At 39.2% G+C, this 21,415-nt stretch overlaps 1 protein-coding gene across 1 annotated transcript in view; it reads right to left on the reverse strand.

The window, feature by feature from the left end:
* Positions 1–21,415, reverse strand: part of LRP2 (LDL receptor related protein 2) — a 195,441-nt gene that overhangs the window by 128,391 nt on the left and 45,635 nt on the right. Inside the window, exons 4-9 of the mRNA XM_077751078.1 lie at positions 19,594–19,710; positions 7,917–8,027; positions 7,477–7,590; positions 5,655–5,771; positions 4,458–4,607; positions 2,610–2,729 (exon numbers count right to left, since the gene is read on the reverse strand). Coding sequence (XP_077607204.1) covers positions 2,610–2,729; positions 4,458–4,607; positions 5,655–5,771; positions 7,477–7,590; positions 7,917–8,027; positions 19,594–19,710 — 729 coding nt within the window. The remainder of the gene's footprint in view (positions 1–2,609; positions 2,730–4,457; positions 4,608–5,654; positions 5,772–7,476; positions 7,591–7,916; positions 8,028–19,593; positions 19,711–21,415) is intronic.

The following is a 21,415-nucleotide window of genomic DNA, read 5'->3' on the forward strand; positions in this document are numbered from 1 at the left end:
GGGGGCTGGGGGGGGGGGAGGCGCCTGACAATTGCCAAAGACAAAGGAGCAACTTCAACCCATAGTGAGCAGCACTCTGAGGAAACGGGGATGCACCTTCACAGGGAAGCCAGGCAACCCAGGCAGGGGCTCCAAAGTCAGAAAACCACCCACTCATGTGAAGAGTATTTTTTAATTACCTGAACGCATCCCCAGTGTGATGTTGGTGGTGGTGAAAATGATGATGATGGTAATAATAAAACACAAAAAGTGTCCTAATCTCATTTAATGCCCATTGCAGATCATAATCTTTTATTTGTAGAATATTTTCAAATGACTAGAAATTTGGGGGCTTCCTTAAATAATTCTGAGTTGTCTCTGAGTCTTCAGAATCTCTTGGGGTGACTTGCACAAAGCACACGTCTTATCTTATGTGCATGTCTTGTCCTGTGACAGGCCTTTTATTCAACAAGTAACTATACTGTTACTTCAGAGGAAAAAATCAGATCATGGGCAAACTTTGGGGCATGGTCCCAACATTAGAAACTTAAAATTGCCTTTGGACACCACAAGGACCACCTTAATTGCGCTGCTCTACTGGATATAAAAATCTTGTTTTTCTTGGCATACAACACAAAAATGAGTCAGATTATAATGGTTCTCATAACGCTGAGGAATAGACTTTCTCAAAAGTTCCAAGTTAAATTTGTAAACCAGAGTTAATTTGTGGAATTAAATTTTTTCTGGCTGTGAATAGTTATTAAGATCAACAATATCTGGGGCACCTGGGTAGCTCAGTCAGTTAAGCATCTGACTTCACCTCAGGTCAATGATCTCACAGTTTGTGAGTTCGATGCCCATGGCAGGCTCTGTGCTGTCAGCTTGGAGCTTGGAGACCTCTTTAAATTCTGTGTCTCTCTCTGCCCCTTTCCTGCTTATTCTCTCTCTCTCTCTCTCTCGCTCTCGCTCTCTCTCTTTCTCTCACAAAATTAAAAAAAACTTTAAAAAATTAAAGAAAGGTCAACCATATTTGATACAGTATAATCAAATTGGAAGCCAAAAGCTGAGATTAAAGACTGAGTAACTTCATCGGGTTCATCCAAACTCAGTATTTTTGGCCAAATTATATTGATATTTTGGAAATTATTTCAGAAGTACTTTTGTAAAAGCATTTCTTACATATTCCATGTCTCTTTTTATTCAGAAAGCCCTGAAGAACCCCTCTCATTTGTAAGTCTATCAAAAGAACACAAATATCCTGGGAAAACCCTGAATTATCTACCTTTTGAGATCCATAGATGACTACCAAACTTAATTTTAATGAATCATCACAGCTGCATTCCAGATGCCCTTTTGCCAACACCAGTAAAAACAAAGTTGTGTTGTTGTTGTTTTAAACCTCTATGCACACTTTTTGCTAATAGGTTTGTTGTTTGTGTATCAAAAATTAGAAAGAAGGAAAGAGAAATAAGAGTATTAAAAATCCATTGTTTAAGTCCTACAAAAATTTCAAAATTGATGATACTTGTCCATAGTAGTTCTCCTATAAGACCCCATCCTAATCACAGAAGGATGCAAAGCCGGATCACATCACACTCAAAAATTTCTTACATTCTTACAATTCAGATAAGAGAGCTGTGGGAAATATCTAGTGCACCAGCATCTAGTTCAATGCCATCCAAATGAAGCAAAATGATAGTGTTTGCTCTTGAACCAAGCTTCAAGAAGCTTCAAGTAGATATGAAATCAATAGGATTAACAACCAGCATGGCATGGGCACTGACTGGCCCTCAGTGAACAGTGAGATCATGAACTGTGTTACGTGACCGCTCTTTAGTTGCTGTGTCCTGAAGAGGTATTAGCATCCTGGAGAAGATGTCAGGGAAGAGACAAGGCCATGTGGTAAGACATCCACATGCATGTTATACTGTATTAAATAACCAATATGGCCACACCAACCCTGTTTCCAAATACTTGAAAAGAAAACATAAAAAGATTTCTTCCTTCGTGAGGTTGTAGACAGGTTGCTAGCCAACTCACTCAAAAGAACCACTCTTGGGGCACCTGGGTGGCTAAGTCAGTTGAGCATCTGACTTCGGCTCAGGTCATGATCTTTCAGTTCGTCAGTTTGAGCCCCACGTCAGGCTCTGTACCTGACAGTTCAGAGCCTGGAGCCTGCTTCAGATTCTGCGTCTCCCACTCTCTCTGACCCTCCACTGCTCATGCTGCCTGCCTCTCTCTCTCTCTCTTCTCAGAAATAAATTAAAAATTAAAAAAAAAAAACATGGATCTGTATCCATTGCTTGCATAATACAAGGTTGAATTAAGGTTGCATCTGTCTCTGCCCATCCCCCCCCATGCTGTGTCTCTCTTTGTCTCAAAAATAAATAAACATTAAAAATTTTTTTTGAAAGAACCACTCTTTTGCCTTATGCAGTTCACAAAATTTTCTCAGACTTAAAACTTGATATTTAAAACTTCATAAGTTTTCTACGGGGACTGTGTTGCTTTTTGTTATAAAGATCGACACTCTCATCCACAACCACAAACCCCTTGATGTCAGAGACCACAGAACCCATCAGTGCCACCACACCGTGATGAAACACAAGGTGCTCCCACCTGTCACTTACCAACACAGTGGGTGGTGTCATTTTGGTCAACAATTAAACGAAGGGGACAATAACACATCCCTCCAGTTGGTGATCTGCGGCAATGGTACTCACAGAGCATTACATTACACAAATGCCCTTCTAAACAGAGAAAAACAATTTGTTAAATGAATGGTGACCTCTGGACAAGACTAATTTACCCTTAAAGTAAAATCTTCTTTTATCAAACCTAAAAGTTAAGTAGCATGTAGTAGAGACATAGACATCATTACCATTCAAGCCTTACTGCAATATTATGCAAAAAAAGAGCAATCATATTTTTAAAAAATAAATCCTTTTAAAATTATAACTGTATGCAAGTATAAATCATCTTACGGACTATTTATGGAAAAATCAGGTCATAAGCCTATCCTTTTGTCTACATAGTAGGAAAAAAAGTTAAGAATTCCCAAGTGACTGGATTGAGAATAACATAAAACATGTTAACCATGGCCACTTTTAAACAACTATTGGATAATTTATAGAGTACACTATTGATAATCAAGGTAATAAATTGTATTCCCTTATAGGACAGTCAGTTGTCCAGAGTTAATGGGTTGATGGTGGAGGGATATTCTACAACCACAGAAAAAGAAAAAAGAAAAACTGGAGTGCCTGGGTGGCTCAGTCGGTTAAGCTTTAATTCAAGGTAAGTGTTTTTGGATGAGATTATGATCTCATGTTTTATGATTCGAGTCCTGCATCAGACTCCATGCTGACAGTGCAGCACCTGCTTGGGATTCTCTCTCTCTGATTCTCTCTCTCCCTCCCTCTCTTTCTCCCTAGATGGAGAGATAGATGATAGATAAATAAGAAAAAAGAAAAACGAATATAAGGTATATATCCCAGAAATCAGAAGCTTCTTTTTTTGAATATAATCAGACAAGACTTTTCCATAAGTATAACCCAGGGAATAAAATCTCCAGAACACCTTTAGAATCATCAAAGTTGCCGTTAAGACCATTCTACCTGGGTGACAAGGAAAACACCACAAATATTCTGAAGTTCTTCCCAGTAAGAGATGGAGTCTGTTTCATCAACCCATTGAATCTAGGCTTGGCCAGATGACTTGCTTTGGCAATAACACATTTAGTAAACATGACCTAAGAAGAGGTTTAAAAGAGCTCATTCATGGGGCGCCTGGGTGGCTCAGTCACTTAAGCGTCCGACTTCGGCTCAGGTCATGATCTCATGGTTTGTGGGTTCAAGCCCCATGTCGGGCTCTGTGCTCAGAGCCTGGAGCCTGTTTCAGATTCTATGTCTCCCTCTCTCTCTGACCTTCCCCTGCTTATGCTGTCTCTCTCTCTCTCTGAAATAAATATAACATTAAAAATTAAAAAAAAAAAAGAGCTCATTCACTAGGGTTTGCTTTTTCTATCACCATGTGGAAAGAGATTGGACTGGGTTTTTATTTTAATATCTTTGATGTGTCAGTGAGCTGGTCTAGACCATGAGAACTTCCTAGCCAACCCACAGAACCATAAGAAACAAATATAACTTGGTTTAAGCCAGTAAGTTTTGGGATAGTTATGCAAACACCAATACTCTCTGAATTTGGCAATCTATTATAGAAAAACAGAAACCTTTTTATCTCAGGGGTGCCTGGGTGGCTTAGCAGGTTAAGCTTCCTACTTCAGCTCAAGTGATGATCTCATGGTTTGTGTGTTCAAACCCCACATTGGGCTATCTGCTGTCAGCACAGAGCCTTTTTTGGATCCTCTGTCTCCCTCTCCTCCCCACTTCACTCATGTGTGCTCTCTTCCTCTCTCTCAAAAACAATTTTTTAAAAGTCTTTACCTGAAAACTACCCAGATAAATTTCCATACTCACCGCAAAATAGTCCTTTGGCACTATTAGTTTCGTCTTCTCCTCCTGGACAATCTAACTTCCCATCACAAACACTGGTAACTGAGATGCATTTTCCAGACTCTGGGCAAGCCCATTCGCCTGGGTAACATTCATGAACCCGAGTACTGAGGTCTGCAGAGGAGCAGAATAAAAGAGTCACAGGCTACACGAGAAGCCAACTCTTTTTAATCATTATAGAGAATATAGACCAGGTGGACAAGTGAAGTCTACAAGTGATCTAAACTACTAATTTCTAATCATACTACTGGCCTTTTATGGGGATTCTGAGAAGTGGCAAATGGAATTATTCAAATTCCATTCTAGGGTAGGCACCAGTTTATAAGAGTAAGAAGAGACATGGACCTGAATTATCAAACAAACTAGATTAATAACCCCTAGAAGAAAATGCAGTTAATTTAAATCATGAATCATAGAACTAAGGCTATCAAGGTAATACTAGGATTCCTGAGTTTTTACTTTGTTTTTATCTGTCCTTTTTTTTTTTGGTGTTTTGATTTTTTTTTTCTTTAGTGTAATGTCATCAGTGTAAGAAAAACTATGACTATACTGCAGGAATACTATTTCTTGGGAAAGCAAAACCAATGGATCTTCTCCAAGCATCACTCTTATTACATCAGAGGCTGGAACAGTACAGAACTTGCCTTATGCTGTGGGTGTTAGTAACTTTTGAACTGTTGGAGGTACTGCTGGTGAAGGAGGTGAATATCATTGGCAATTTCCTTCTCAAAGAATCTTGAAACAATTCCCTGGGTAGCAGCCTCTCCTGCAACTACCAATCCCTAACTCTTTCACTCATGCTGGTGGTGGCCTCTCTTCTACCACTGGATGTCAGTGACTCCTGTGGTTGAAAATCCGAATTTGACAACGAAAAAGTCAGCATGCATTATAGAAGGGGAACAGAGTAGAGTGCCCCACCTATTCTGCTTTAATGATGATGACGGGAAAGAGATCATAATTTATTCTCTAATTGGGTTCAATGTCTTTTTAAGGAAGGCCAGTGGAGTCACCTCCTTCTCCCCCGCCCAGTAAGTTACTTAAAATGCAGGCAATCCTGAGACTTGCTTGTCACACAGATAATTTCTAAGAAGGAGAGTAGGAACACAAGTTCTAAAAAACACGTTAAGAAAATGCTTTCCAATAAGAATCTCTTCTCCTTACCACATCCATTTTCATCTCCATTATCTCTGCAGTCACTCTCTCCGTCACAGACCTTATTTTGACTAATGCAGTAGCCGTTGGAGCAAGTGAACTGGTTACCTTTGCAGGTCTCGTAGGCTGGAAGAAAACAGCAGCTGCACTCGAAAGATACAAACCACTTGGGAAAAATCAAGAAGTTCAACTCACTCGAAAGATATAAACCACTTGGGAAAAATCAAGAAGTTCAACTCACTGCCTAAACTGAAATAAAACTATGTCAATTTAGTCTCTGAAGTATGTCAACAACAACAACAAAAAGACAACAGCAAAGAACAGGGGGAAGAGGGGGGAAAAAGGGAGAAAACAGAACAGCAAATTTGGGGCAAGGACATGAACTCAGGTGCCAGTCTGTCTCTCAGAATTGGAAACAAGGCAGTATGATATAGGTGGACACAGAACAAAGAATACAGATTGATAAAGGTCAGACAGACATGTCAATGTCCAACATGCCCTTGCTTTATCACCAAGGACTGAAATTGCTATCTAAGATCAAATGATTCTGAGTCACCCATTCCATGTTGTCACATTCTCTTTAAAACAGTCCCTGAAATAAGCCCAGAGGCCAGAAAGGAAATCAAGCATGGCTCATAAAAAGTTAGGGTGATGGGCGCCTGCTTAGTCTCTTAAGCATCCGACTCTGGCTCAGGTCACAGTTCATGAGTTTAAGCCCTGCGTCAGGCTCTGTGCTGACAGCTCAGAACCTGGAACCTGCTTCAGATCCTGTGTCTCCCTCTCTCTCTCTCTCTGCCCCTCCTCCGCTCATGCTCCCCGTCTCTCAAAAATGAATAAATGTTTTAAAAATATTTTTAAAAAGTTAGGGTGATATTGAAAATAATTTAGCAAGGCCTAGGTGCCAATCAATCAAAAAGGGTGTGGTGACAAATAATCAAAACATTCTAGTAGATAAATGACCTCAAAAAAGTGCCAACTAATTTTGTAAAATCAGTAAAACTCTTTCACAGGGACCTTGAACTACATATTCCAATAAAATAAGTCCAGAGTCAGGGCACCTGGGTGGCTCAGTCAGTTAAGCATCCAACTGGCTCAGGCTATAATCTCACAGTCCATGAGTTCAAGCCCTGCATCGGGCTCTGTACAGACAGCTCAGAGCCTGGAGCCTGCTTCGGATTCTGTGTCTCTATCTCTGCCCCTTCCCTGCTTGCACTCTGTCTCTCTCTCTCTCTCAAAAACAAATGTTAAAAAAAAAAAAAACAATTAAAAAAATTAGTCCAGTGCTGGCAACAATGAGGTGATGTGCCTTGCAAGCAATTAAATGGAGAAAAAAAAAAAAGTAGGGACAGAGTTAAAAAGTGGAGGCAACAAAACCCACCTGCACGACACTGAAACTTTCCTGTCCCTCCAATTTCAATGTGGTAAGAATTTCAAAGTAAAGAGGAGACCTAGGACCAATGCTATAAGGGAACTTCCTCTCCCTTCGAAGTGCTTCTCTCATTCAAGTACCAAGGTTATCAGACCCATTCCTGAGGTATGGGTAATTTGAGAGCCTAGTGATACAATACACCCTGTACCCTTGTAGCCTAAGAGAAAAAGAATGCACATTGTCCGTCAGCAATCCTTCAACTCTACACAGATCCTTGGAAGATAAAGGAGTCCGGGTCTAACTACACTACTGAAGCTCCTGCCATGGGGCCTAAATGATCTTCTGGCTCCATCTGCCATCAGACATAGTGACTCTTTTGTTTGAAAAGAGTGGTACATTCGTCAGAAAATAACTACGGCAACACTCCTGGCAACCTGACCCAGCTTAAGGAAGTTACCATACCGCAAGAACGCTCATCAGCGCCATCATCACAATCAGGGTAATGGTCACAGACATGGATACGAGGGATGCACACCCCAATGTCACACTGGAACTCGTGTTGTGAACATTCCTGAGCTGTGAAACAAGGTTAACAAGGGCAAGAAGAGAAGTTCAATTGCACTGTAGCCATTTAATTTTACAAGAAGATTCTGCCTCAAGTTTAAAAAGAGATTTTTATTATGCAACAGCATGCCAGTAAATGTTTAACAATGAATTCTCCAGGAACAAAAAGGCCCGGAGTCAGTGTTTGCCAATTTCCATGGTGCAAATACTCCCACCTCCAAATACTGACTTGAGGCTACCAACATGAATTCACTGAACACAAATTCGAGAAGAGACTGTGTAACTGGCCGGTAGAAATGACTGTGAATACCACTGCACATCTTGGACACGTTACTTACTGCAGTTGCTTTCATCAGAAGAGTCTCGGCAGTCAATGCTCCCATCACATTTCTGACTGCTGTTATAGCAGGCTCCGTTGGCACAGGTAAGCTGTTCACATGTCGGGTAATCTAAAAGAAGGAAAATAACACACAAATCTTAAATTAAGACATTTCTTCTGCAAACACTTCTTCAGTGACTACTACATGTTAAGACACTAAATGCTGAGCATATACTGGAAAGCAAGAGACCCGGTTCCTTTTGCAAATTACAAACTGGGCTGTATGCTAATGTGGGAGGCACAGAGTTCTATGAGAATGCACAATAGGGGGGAGTCTGGAGCCCAGGGAAGTCTCCCCTGAAGAAGTGACCTATGAGCTCAGAGCTGAGGAATGAGAAGGAATTTAACCTATTTCAAAACGGAACCTTCTTTTACATAATGCAGATAACATCCCAGATAGCTAGTGCACTACCACACATGCTCTGAGAATGGAAGGGCTGTTTCTTTTTCCAGATGGTTGTTTCCTTTCTGAAAACAGGCTTCTAAGTCAGGAGGAATGGGACCACTCAGTAGCTATTTACTCTTAGTCAAGCTGTTTATCCTCTCAGTTACCACTTTTTTATCTATATATTTGCATAATTTAATGCTTTCTGAAAAGCACAATGTACTCTACAAGCACAAGTAACTATTACCACACATGCTATTAATCAGCTGCTTAACTCTGATTTTCTAAGTCACAGTGAAAAAATCAGGATGTCCCTTGCAGGAATAACATGCTGTCAGTCCCCTCCCTGTGTGTCCCCATACTGGAAACACATATGAGGGCTACATTCTGGTGGTTGTTTATCTGTTTCTCCTAAAACATAATGACACCTTCTAAGATCTAGGATCCTGTCTTACCCATTTTAGAATCCCCAACACTTAGTGCAGGGACCGGACCATTGCTCTAGGTGCTCAAGATATGCTAGATATTGCTATTGACTTATCACAGATGAACTTTTTAGTAAAAAAGCTTTCAAAAACCTTTATACCGTTTATGGTCTTTCAATATCCTCCTTCTCACAAATTGATATCTTTCTTGGTCGTTTTTTTTTTCATTAAAGATTGTTTTCATCATGATTCTCACATTATCTTCAAATTTCTCCTTAAAGATAAGGTACGCCTTAGATAAGTTCTCAAAGACTAGACAATAGAGTCCCATGGACAGATAATGTCTTAGGTAGTCCTAAAGTCTCCTTCAAGCAGGAGCAGTACACAAAATTCTGTGCTAAAACTACATTAAACTTGTCCTGCATTAACAATTCACACTTTATAAAAGATGGACTCTAAAATGATATTTTTCCATTTTTTGTATAGTAAAAGAAGCACAAAAAAGTAAAAGATGAGATTCTCATCTCCAAAACTTTAAAACTGGAGCACTGAGTGTCTTTAAATACCTAGACTGCCAAAGTTACATTTAATTAGTCATATAATAAAATGGAAGACATTTCCAAGTAGTTGATTAGAATTTTACATTTTTTCTGAATTATATTTTTAAGTAGTCTAAGAATCAGCTTAGGGTTATTGCTATCTTTTCATCATTCAGAAGGTATGCATTACGAAAGTGCCTTCAAAGGGCCATAGAGCTCTGATTATTAATTCTCACTTCAAGAGATGCAAGAGATCAGTTGAGTCTGGCCAGCAATTCCCCTCCCCCATGTGCCAGATGGCTCCTAGAGTATGTTGTGTAGCTTTATAAGGGCAGCTGTGAGCAGTAGAAAGATCTCAGAAAACTCTGTCTTTGTAATAGATAAGATATCTCTTTGGAGGAAAATTTGTTTGAGCTTGGAGGGTTGACTAACTCACTTAAGGTGATTATCATAGATATGAAGGATCTGGGACAAATATACTGAGCGGATCACTTGTTCTGCCCATCCTGCATTTTGAGAGGCAGCACCATAAAACCAAGAAGGGAAGAACTACAACAGTATCCACTGACAGGACTAAAAAGTTTTCCGACATGCCTCATTCTCCCAAACAAATAACAAGGCCAACTTGATGTTGTCAGGGAGAGTACTGTTATGGCCAGAAGCCAGCTGTTAAACACCCCGAATGAGGAACCAACAGCTTTCTTATCTCCATCCAGGCTGATAATGAATCTCTTCTCAATCAGCCAAGGACCAGCCTCAACTCCTACAAGCCTTCTGGTCTCTTCTGTGCATAGTTCACTGAGGTATATGCCCATAGGGAAGACCGCTTGGAGCACCTGACTCAACTAAATACTGAAAATATTTGGAGACCCACACAGAGGGAATGGTTCCAAACTATTCACACTGAACAAAATAAAAATGAACAGATTCTACTTCCCTTAAAGATTTCTATTACATAATATGTTAATGGGTTTCAATCTACCCCAGGAGATAGAAAGTCACAACACTTTAGGACTGGAGGATATCAAGAATCTTATTTTATGGTAAATGATTGGGACCTCATCAAGATTAAAAGCTTCTGCACAGCCAAGGAAACAACCCAGAAAATTAATNCCAGGTCAAGAGTCTAACCTCATAAGGTTTTTCCCATGGAGCAAACCCATCCTGTAGCTGAAGCATCCTGCAAGATGTTAAGAAAAAATATAGGAAAAGAGATAATGTACAAGAAACCAGAGAAACTCATCCTTATAAGTTTTGTCTTAATGGAAAGACTGACACAAAGTTTATCTGACACAAAAATTCAAGAACACACTTGCTCACACCACCTCTTCCTTCTCCCTTCTTTACTGTCTCCACATGCCAAATGTGTACATGCTTGTTCCCCTACAATTGGGAGCTTCCCCCAAATACATGTAAAATTGGTGCTTGAAGATTTTTAAAATTTTTCTATGCTGATGACTTTATTTGAGGAAGAAAGTTCCATGCCATAGTTGTTTAGATCATCAAAGAGGAGGAAGTGGCCTGAAGACCTCATGGACCTCCCAGAATGGAAATCATTCACAGCAGAGCAAATTATAAACATTAACACTATTCACTATTCTTTATTATCTTGTTAGGAAGGCTGTGAGTACATTCTAGTCTCAGAATTGGGCAAAATGGTCAAAAAGCACATAGAGAAGACAAATTGATTACAAAGAAATAGGAGACTTCTTAAAGGTAGATTATGAAACTTAATATTTAAAGGAAAAGAGAAATTACTGATAAAAGTCCTGCCCAAGATACCCAAGACCTTTCAAGGTCCTAGCCTCATCCTTTAAGTTACTCTGGATCCAAAAAGAGCTAATCCAGTCAAATAGCCAGTGACAGTACTAGCCATCAATAATATATATTGAAACTTATTTAAGTAAGTACTCAATATGTCTGAACTCATTTCATCCTTATAACAACCCTATGATGTAGGCACTATTACTCCCATTTTATAGATTTCTATTTTATTGATGTTATATATGTGCCTTTCTGCAGCTAAGTAATTTGAAAAAGGTCATACAACTAGTAAATTGGAGAGCCTGATTTCAAATTCAGGCAATGTGGCTTCACCATGCACATCCCTAGCATTACAACAGATATAGCTACTGCTTATAAGCTTCAGAGTATGCAGTAGGAAGAAGCAAAAAAATTACAGAAACAAAATGAAATGGAATGAAAGAAACAGAAACTCTTAAAAAGATAGTTGAAAAAGGAAGAGAAATAACCCCAGAGAAAAAACCAAAGTCTTCCTTTCTTCCATTCAGTTTCCCATCCCACGTTGGGAGTCTGAAGAGGTGAGGACAACTCTTGATTTCAGCAAGTAATGGCATATTCTATTAAGGACTTCAATCTGGAATGATCTAGGAATTTGAGGAAACTATGCTAGGAAAGAGAGCTTTCCAGGAGTACCAGAACAAACAAGAGACTCAGTACCAAAAAAATAGACCACAGTATAGCAGGGGACTCACTCTACCCCTCCCCAGTTAAATTCAAGTCCCCAAAGTGACTGCTATCATGAACTAGCACCAAGGAAATACAGTAATATACAACAAAACAGGAGGAAAGCATTTCCTGCCACTCTTCAAAAATAGTTTCCAAGAGCTTTCAATAAAAGGCATATACATAAATGTTATAAAATAGAAATAGCAATTCAGCACCTTAAGAAGAAAAAGCAGGGTCACCTGGGTGGCTTGATTGTTTACGAATCTGACTTCAGCTTAGCTCATGATGTCACAATTCTTGAGTTCAAGCCGCACGTCAGGCTCTGGGCTGACAGCTCGGCTTCAGATTCTGTGTCTCCCTCTCTCTCTGCCCCTCCCCTGCTCTCTCTCTCCAAATAAACATTTAAGAGAGAGAGAGAAAACAAATACAGTAATCCCAAGGCCTAGTAGCATAGGACTACCATCAAGTTTAATCCAAGCAGCTTTCAGGAAACTGAAGTCAAAAAAAGGAAACACATTAAGTTATCTAGTTTTCCTTACCCTTCTCTCTTTGAACTACTGGGTCTTAAGTCCTAAATCCCTATTTGATCTCTATCTACGGTGACCTGATGTTACACATACATTAGAAATGCTCCTGAGAAGCCGCTGCAAAGATTTTTGGATCTACAGTAACTTTTTTCCCATGCACAGAACTATCACCAAAATCTGCAAAGGAAGTAAAGATTGACGTAGTTATAAATTCTCAAAAAATAATAAAAATCTGGGGTGCCTGGGTGGCTTAGTCGTTTAAGCATCTGACTTTCACTTAGGTCATGATCTCGCGGTTCATGGGTTCGAGTCCCGCGTCGGGCTCTGTGCTGACTGCCAGCTCAGAGCCTGGAGCCTATTTCAGAGTCTGTGTCTCCCTCTTTCTCTGACCCTCCCCTGCTCATGCTGTCTCTCTCTCTCTCTCCTAGAAATAAATAAAAATTTAAAAAATAATAATAAATAATAAATATAAAATAATAAATAAATATAAATATATAAATATATATAAATATAAAATAATAAATAAAAATAATAATAATAATAATAAAAATCTCACATGAGCCCTAATACAGGAGTAACTAAGGAACAAGTTGGAAAATCATACATCAAATGCTCCAAAGAATAGTGCAAAGAAGTTAAGACGGCTCTTCAAGGGTGAACAAATGTTTATAACGTGCACCAGATTTGGTGGTACTAGTTCTACACAGGAATTCGGGGGTATGAGTTTTCATTCCAAGGACACAGCACCTTGGCTCTATTCCTATCTGTTCCTTATAGTGATCCTCTGAGACTCATCTGGGCAGAATAAACAGGCCAAATTTTAACTGAAGGAACAGGAAGACTACCTGCACCACTAGAATTATGAGAGTGGCCACTTTCAACCATAGCTAGAAATGGCGTGGCTCAGTCCTCCTAGTGGGAAAATGCTCCAAATAATTGAGGGCTCATCAGCAAATCATTGCTGCCTGAAAGTCATTATGCTAAAAGCCAATTATTCTCCAGAGTGTACATTCCTTTTCATCAGAATTTCATTCTATGCAACATACGTTTATTGAAATCCACCTCCCTGGACACTCTGCTAAGAACTGGATAAAGAGATAAACAAAATTACAAGTAGAAATTCCCACAATTTTGGAGGGGCAACTGCGTGGCTCAGTTAGTTAAGTGTTCTCAACTCTTGATTTCGGCTCAGGTCATGATCTCACAAACTGACTGTGAGGAGACTGCTTGAGATTCTCTTTCTCTCTCTGTCCCTCCCCTGCTCGCTAGCTCTTTCCCTCTCTCTCCCTCTCTCTCTCTCTCTCAAAATAAATAAATAAATTCCTACAACTTTTAAAAAAATATTTTATTAAATCAGGGCACCTGCATGGCTCAGTCAGTTAACCATCCAACTTCCAGCTCAGGTCATGATCACTCAGTCCATGAGTTCTAAAGCGGAGTCAGGCTCCGTGCTGACAGCTTGGAGCCTGGAGCCGGCTTCAGATTCTGTGTCTCCTCTCTCAGCCCCTCCCCCATTCTTACTCTGTCTTGTCTGTTTCTCTGTCTCTCTCTCTCTGTCTCCCTCTCTCTGACTCTCCCTCTCTCTCTCAAAAATAAATAAGAGTGACAGTGAGGAGCAATTCTCTGATAATGTGACAGCTGAACAAGAGCCATTAGGCTTAGTAAAACAAGGTCATTGGTGGCGTTGACAAGAATGCTTTCAGGAGATTGGTGGAAAAGTGCTGTTTTCAGTGAGTTCAAGAAAAGGTGGAGAGGAAATGGAGGCAGTGATATTAAAGGCAACTCTATGTAACTTCATTACAAAGAGAGCAAAGAAATTGGGCAAAAGCTAAAAGGGGTCTTGGGATCTTTTAGTAAATATTTATAATGTTCTTGTATGATGGCAATTTGTTTTTTTAAGTTTAAGAGGGAGCATGTGTGCAAGCAAGGGAGGGGCAGAGAGAAGGAAAGAGAATCCCAAGCAGGCTCTGTGGTGACAGCATGGAGCTGGACCCCATGAACCCTGAGATCATGACTTGAGCTGAAAACAAGAGTCTGACACTTAACTGACTAAGCCACCCAGGCACCCCTGATGGCGATTTAAATAAGAAATTTTTATTTCCCCAAGGTTTTGGGGCTCTGAATTCTATCTCTACTGTAAGAACATCAAAAAAAGTGTGTCTGTGACATGATAGGTAAAAGGGGGTCAGTCTCTCTACTTCTGCTTTCTCTCCTGGAGTAAAAAGAGAACGGTAAGAGCAAGGCTTACTGGGGAGCTGAACTGTGGAACTGGGTTTGAAGAAAAGCATGTTCTTTATGGACCATCATAGTCCATGGAATGATGTGAATCATCCTCTTTATTCCTCTGTTTCCCATTTGGAGTTTCAGCAATTAGATATATGAAGGAAAATGTTTGAATTCTAAAGAACAGAAAGTCAGTAGAAATAAAACTTCATGGACAAAGCAGCCCCAGTTGCAGGCAGACCAAATACTGCTGATTACCAGCAAGAAAGCCTTCATTGTAACAGGGATTTTACCCTTTCTTTGGCATTCCTAAGTATCAAAAGAGAAGTACTGCAAACCAGTGATAATTAGCAATAGTTTTACTCACACCAAAATGACTCTAATATGGTATTTGATAAAAACAAAATAATCTGTTCTCTTAACTAGGAAAAACTGTACTATTTTTGAAACAACTTAAAGTCACTGCAATATACTAACTGAATGACCCATAATTGCTGCATTGTTCTGATGTTTATCTTGGACTCTGCATGAGTGATTTTTCCTTGATGCTAATCCCATTAGAAGTAAAATGGACTGCAGTTTTGAGAGCTTGTTTGGAGGTTCTAGCAGGGGGGCGCAGCTACTATACTCTTGACCGAAGAACGGTCCTTCTCTATCTGGGAAGGTCGTCCTCTTCGACCGAGCGCGCGGCTTCAGGAGGGACGAACATGGAGCGTTAAGGGAGGAAGGGGACACCCGCCTAGCCAGCCAGATCAGCCAAATCAACCCTGGCGATCAATGGGGTGACAGATGTCGCAGCCAGATCGCCCTCACATCCTGGACTGCGGTTTTGAATCTCCTGTTCCTTGAGGGAAAAAAATTAATCGACAAGCTATTTAATAGTAGGTGCGATTTTACAGATAGCCAGACTGTGGAATAAAATAACTTTGGGAACATGAACGTTTACCGGTTTTGCAGCTTGTTATACTACATATATATGGAAATAGTTCTCACAGTAGAATAATAAAAAAATACTTTATGCATTTTGGAACACAGCAGACAAAAAGACAAAGCAATATGAGAAGCTTTCATACAACACAAAATTTATGTCAAGGATAATCTTTTTAGTGGGATCTTACTATGTTTGCCTTCCTCATCATCAGGTCCATTCTCTTCCCTCCCTTCTCCATGCCACCCTGAGAGAACTCTTACACACATGTCTTTGTCGTGTAAAAGGAAGGCCTAGAATAGACATAAGGTGCTCTATGTTGGAGCTCAGTATCTTCATCTTAGAAGCTTGAAACGGTAAGAACTGTACCCTAGGGGTCTGATCTGACAGGCAGGACTATGAACGACAGGGTCAAGCTTCCTGATCCTTTCAAATATTTGGGGAAATGAATTAAGTCCTTCTTTGGAGCTTTTTCAACAAATTTACTATATTTAAGTGATTTCTAGATGCCTAACCTATTTAGACCCCTTCCTGTAGACAATCTTATTTCTGAGAAATATAGAAATGGAAGTCACACTCATAGGCTGATCCTGTGTTTGTCCACAAGTAATGATTCCTACACCATGACTGCAGAAACAATCGAATAAAGTGTCATGTCTCTAAAAAATGATTTCTGGGCAAGCCTTGCTTAATCCTTCATCATACTGTAACATTACAATTCAAAACAACTAATAAACAGCTATTATATTTGAAGTGACATTTAAAATAGCTAAGTATCTCTGTGACTAAATGGATCTTAGCAACAATCATCAGTGACTGATAGTTAGACATTATGTGCCCTCTAATGGAAATATAAACCATTATTTTCAAAGTATTGTCGCCCCTACACACACACACACACACACACACACAAGAAGTCCTTATATCTGTTAAAGCCTTTAGGCTAATGTCATTCTCAACTAGAGTAGTAAAGGGAAATTTTGCTCCCAGAGGACATTTAGCAATTTTGGTTGTCATAAATGGGAGGTACTGCTGGATTCTAATGGAGAGAGGCCAGGATACTGTTAGACATTCTACAATGTATAAGATAGCTCCCTGGAATAAGGACTTATTGCCCTTGATGTCATTTGTACCAAAGTTGAGGAACCTTGCTGTAGATACAGCTACCAAAAACTACAAAGGGCAGAAGAACATGTGAAAGGACATCTGGGGATACAATGAGCAAAACCCAGACTATGAGAAATGGAGGACCAGTAATTTGTTTTTTTCACCAAACGTATTGCACGGGGTAAACAATGAAATGGAAGGCAAACCTACAAATCAAAAGGCAGCAACTAATTCCAATGAATAGATTTTATTTGGACCTTGCTTTAAATGACACCATAAAAAATAACAACAAACCATCTGGGGAATTTTAAGAACTGATTATTTTAACAGTTGTTAACTTTTAGGTGTGGTCATGATATTGTTTCAGTCCTTACATTTGAGTTGAATATTGAATTATTTAAAGATAAGATTATGGGCACCTGGGTGGCTCAATCATTAAGCATCTGACTTTGGCTCAGTTCATGATCTCACTGTTCATTAAGTTCAAGTCCCACAGTGGGTGAGCTTGAGCCCCACTTCAGGAAAAACAGGAGTTTGCTTCCAGTGAGCCCACTTCTCTCTCTCTCTCTCTCTCAATCTCTCTGCCCCTCCTAGGTTTCTCTCTCTCTCTTCCACTCACTCACTTGCACCCTCTCTCTCTCTCTCAAAAATAAAATAAAATACAGGCATCTGAGTGGCTCAGTTGGTTAAGCATCCAACTTCAGCTCAGGTCATGATCTAGCAATCCATGAGTTCCAGTCCTCTCTTGGACTCTCTGCTAACAGCTCAGAGCCTGGAGCTGGCTTTGGGCCTCTCCGCTTCTCCCTCTCTGCCCCTCCCCTGCTCATACACTCCCTCTCTCTCTCTCAAAAATAACTAAACATTTAGAGAAATAAATAAAGATTATATAATGTGTGAAAACTGCTTCAAATTCATAATAATAAAGAGATATAGTTAAGACAAACTTAGCTATGAGTTGGTAATTGATATAACTGGGTTATGAGTCGCCCCTCATAGGAGTTCATTATCAATTCACTCTGCTTTTGATAATATTTAAATCCTGCATGGGCATACGGTTTAGACCTAGGTTAAAGGCCTGAGGAGATGGTCATCACAACTACCTTATGTTATTGATATAAAAGTTGCATAAAATAGTGATTGGTGCCCAGCAAATGACAGCTCTCTTCCTTACTTCCTGCAAGAGTTCCAGACAAAGGGAAAACAAAATGAGGCCAATCTGTCTCCTTATATTAGCACCTTCCAAAGACTTTGATCCAGGCCATTATTTTCTTTCTTGTACAAATCTGGCTGTGGCCGGGAGATCAAAGCACAAAGTATGAAGATTCTTTTCTTAACTTCCTGATTTGTTAGATCTTTTTTATAGTCCTCCATAAATAACACCTAGTAATAAATAAATAAGGCAAAGAGAAAAACGAAAGAATACTTCATTACAAAACCCCTCTTTGCATGTGTCAGATTCATCTTAGGGCCATGAACCCTGAAGGATTCATAACTTGTACGATTCCAGGGGCAATTAACTATCATATAAATCTGGCTCTCTTTCCTTAAGAAATCCTCATTGCACCTATTACTTGCACTTAAAAAAATAAACAAAAACTTGATTAAAGATTCCTGCTAAGATATTTTATAAAGCTCACTCGCTTCCTTTCCTTTGCCCCTTTCTATAACAGCTGCCTGCTTGCTCGTACCCAGCCAGCTTTTTTCCGGAAGGTCTATTGGCAAAGTCGTGAGGCGGTGGTACTGGTGGCTTTGGACTTGGCTGCCGGGTGTTCACATGGAATAAATCCAGTCTGTTTCAGTTGCCTTTTATTTTCCCTAGAGTAGCATTCCCTTCAGTTTCATTGCATTTCCAATAAAGCACTCATTTTTATCCACTTGTAAAATAGGGATAAAGACCGACTGTTGGCTGGTGGCACAGCCTCTAGTTCTCCCTTAAACTTGAACAAAGTAGAACTTTCTCCTTCTGTAAATAAAGTCATGAAGAGCAATCACCAGACTTGGAACCAGAAGATGGATTTAGCCCTAGCTCTGCCACACATTCTCAACCTTAAACAAGCCATTCTACTCTTCGCAATTTTAGTTTATTTATGAAAGAATATTAACACTTGCCCTATTGTCCTCATTGAGGAACCTAATTAAGAATAACAACCAGAATTTACATAACACTTGCAGTTTACAAAATACTATAAAACATATGATTCATCACTATTATTTAGTCAAAAACATTTTCTTCACTTGCTACAATGAAGGATCTATTGTTTGCTTTACAAAGTACTGAGTAAGAGTACTTGACTCATGGATTTGCTATTTTGTGACATTCACTACCATCTTTAAAATTACCAGTAATTCTGTAAAATTTCCAAACTGAAAAGAGACCCCAATTAGAGGCAACATAATCTCTTCCAACATTTTAGTTGGAAATTATACCACAACACAACTGTACCAGCAATTCTGCTAGGAAAGAGATACAAAGACAAATAGCAATATTTTTCTCAAAGAAAAATAAGACCCAAGGGAAGAAAGCAGTAAAGGAGAAGTGGTATTTTTTTTTTTAAATACACCATGTGTATGGGGCGCCTGAGTTAAGCATCCAACTCTTGATTTCAGCTCAGGTCATGATCTTGCAGTTCGAGAATTCAAACCAATGTAAAGCCTGTTTGGTATTCTGTCTCTCTCCCTCTCTTTATTTGGCCTAGAAATTTAACATAATTCAATAAAACCCAACATTAGCCAAACTGAATTTTGTATTCAATGTATTCAAGAACCTTTCAGGATTCTATGTTAATGTTAAAAGTCTCTTCAAAAAATACAGAAACTTGATGTGCTAAGGCAGAACACACTTAGAATGTCTTGCTAAAAATAGTCTCCTATCAAAATATCACCTCTAATCCACCAAAGAATCTGCCAAGAGATTTCAATAACAAGAGGCATATTGTAGGCATTTCTGTCCATCAACAAATCTAACAAATTGATTAAAATGCCAAAAGGACAAAGGTGAAAGCAAACACAGTGCAAAGACTGAAAGGGACTCACGGCAATCTTTCTCGTCAGTTCCATCTGAGCAGTCTCTGACGTGGTCACACCTGTATTCTTCTGGGATACATTCACCATTGGAGCATGTAATCTGATGGCTTGAGCATGTTCTCCCAGCTGTGAAGGGGAAAAGATATTACTTTATAATTACTGCCAAACACAGAACGATCCATTGACATTTACCAAAGATGAGTGAGGACATTTAAAAGCAAAGGCAGGAGACTATGTTGAAAATACAGTTCATAGGCTCAGAAAGCAGGGTGCCCACCTACCCCAAGTAGACAGCTCACAATGCAAATGCAAAGATACTACTATCAGGATACTATCAAAATGCTCACAGAATCACATCAACACTGAAGCATGTGAGTGTAGACATTTCAGGATCAGCATGTGTTGAGAATACAATAAGGATTGACAACCAATACAGTAAAAAGGATGAATGAAATAAGAATTTTGCAGATATAGGTAGTAGTCAAGTATTGGCTGAGGTCCCCCTCATCGTAATACTTTTTTAAACAAAAAGGAACTATGCCAAAGGCTTGTAACAGTGATTATTCTGAGTGATAAAATTATGGGTGATTTTTTTTTCTATAGCTGAGTTTTCTCTATTATATAAGCTTTCTATATGCAACATGTGTCAAATTTATAAACAATTTAAACTAGCCTGTTTTTATCCTGTGTTGATTAGGGTAGGTAAAATCAGGGCATTGGTAGCTTAAATTGGATGCTGCAAGCTCCATGTGCATGCTATTCGGGAAACCTAAGGCAGAAATTATCATGGGATTTTTCAACTATCCACATAAAAAGAGAAGCATTTGGGTGAAATGCGATTCTCTGGGGAAAAAATTATCCTCATCAAATGGAAGAAAAAAGATTTCCCCTGAATTTTTACAGTTTCCTATACTGCTATACAGTAAAGATATTGGCAAAATTTGGTTTCCTGATGAAATTATACCTGTCAAGGGGTGTGTCATCATCTAAACTTTCTTAAAAACCTTTCTAAAAGACAAGTGGATAATCAGTTTTAGAGCTGACCTTGAGATTCAAACATATAAAGATTATCATGTGATAAGACATTCCATGTTCAATTAATTATATCTTTCTTGTCATCTTCTTCCTTCTTTCTTTTTAAGAAAATTGTTTCATTATGAATGTGTGATGTAATACTTGAATAGCAAACAAGATTTTTCCAGTCATCCTATTTTCTGACACTTTGACAATGTGATTTCATATTTTCTCCCAGTACCTTGTATTAATAAAGTTAGAATAGATGAACTTTTCTAAAAGTCACTTAAATGTCTGAATTCAACACAAAGCAGACACAGTTTTATCTAAGTCTAAAATGATTAATACTTTCTCTTAATCCTTTAAAAAAAATTTTTTTTATGTCTTTATTTTATTTTGAGAGAGACAGAGAGCAAGCAGGGGAGGGGCAGAGAGAGAGGGAGACACAGAATCTGAAGCAGGCTCCAGGCTCTGAGCTGTCAGCACAGAGCCCAACACAGGGCTCGAACCCACAGACTGGGAGATCATGACCTGAGCCGAAGTCGGACGTTTAACCGACTAAGCCACCCAGGCACCCCTCTCTTCATTCTTAAAGGCTTAAATTCCCATATAAAATTGCCATATAAAATTAAAGAAACTTTTAAATTTATTTTTTTTAATTTTGATTGATTGATTGATTGAGAGAGAGAGTGAGAGAAGGAAGAACAGAAAGAGAAGAAAGAGAAAGCATCCCAAGCAGGCTTCACACTGTCAGTGCTCCTGACCTGAGCCAAAATCAAGAATTCGAGACTCAACTGACTGAGCCACTCAGGTGCCC

Source organism: Crocuta crocuta, unplaced genomic scaffold (genome assembly GCF_008692635.1).
Source record: "Crocuta crocuta isolate KB4526 unplaced genomic scaffold, BGI_CrCroc_1.0 scaffold219, whole genome shotgun sequence".
NCBI lineage: Eukaryota > Metazoa > Chordata > Mammalia > Carnivora > Hyaenidae > Crocuta > Crocuta crocuta.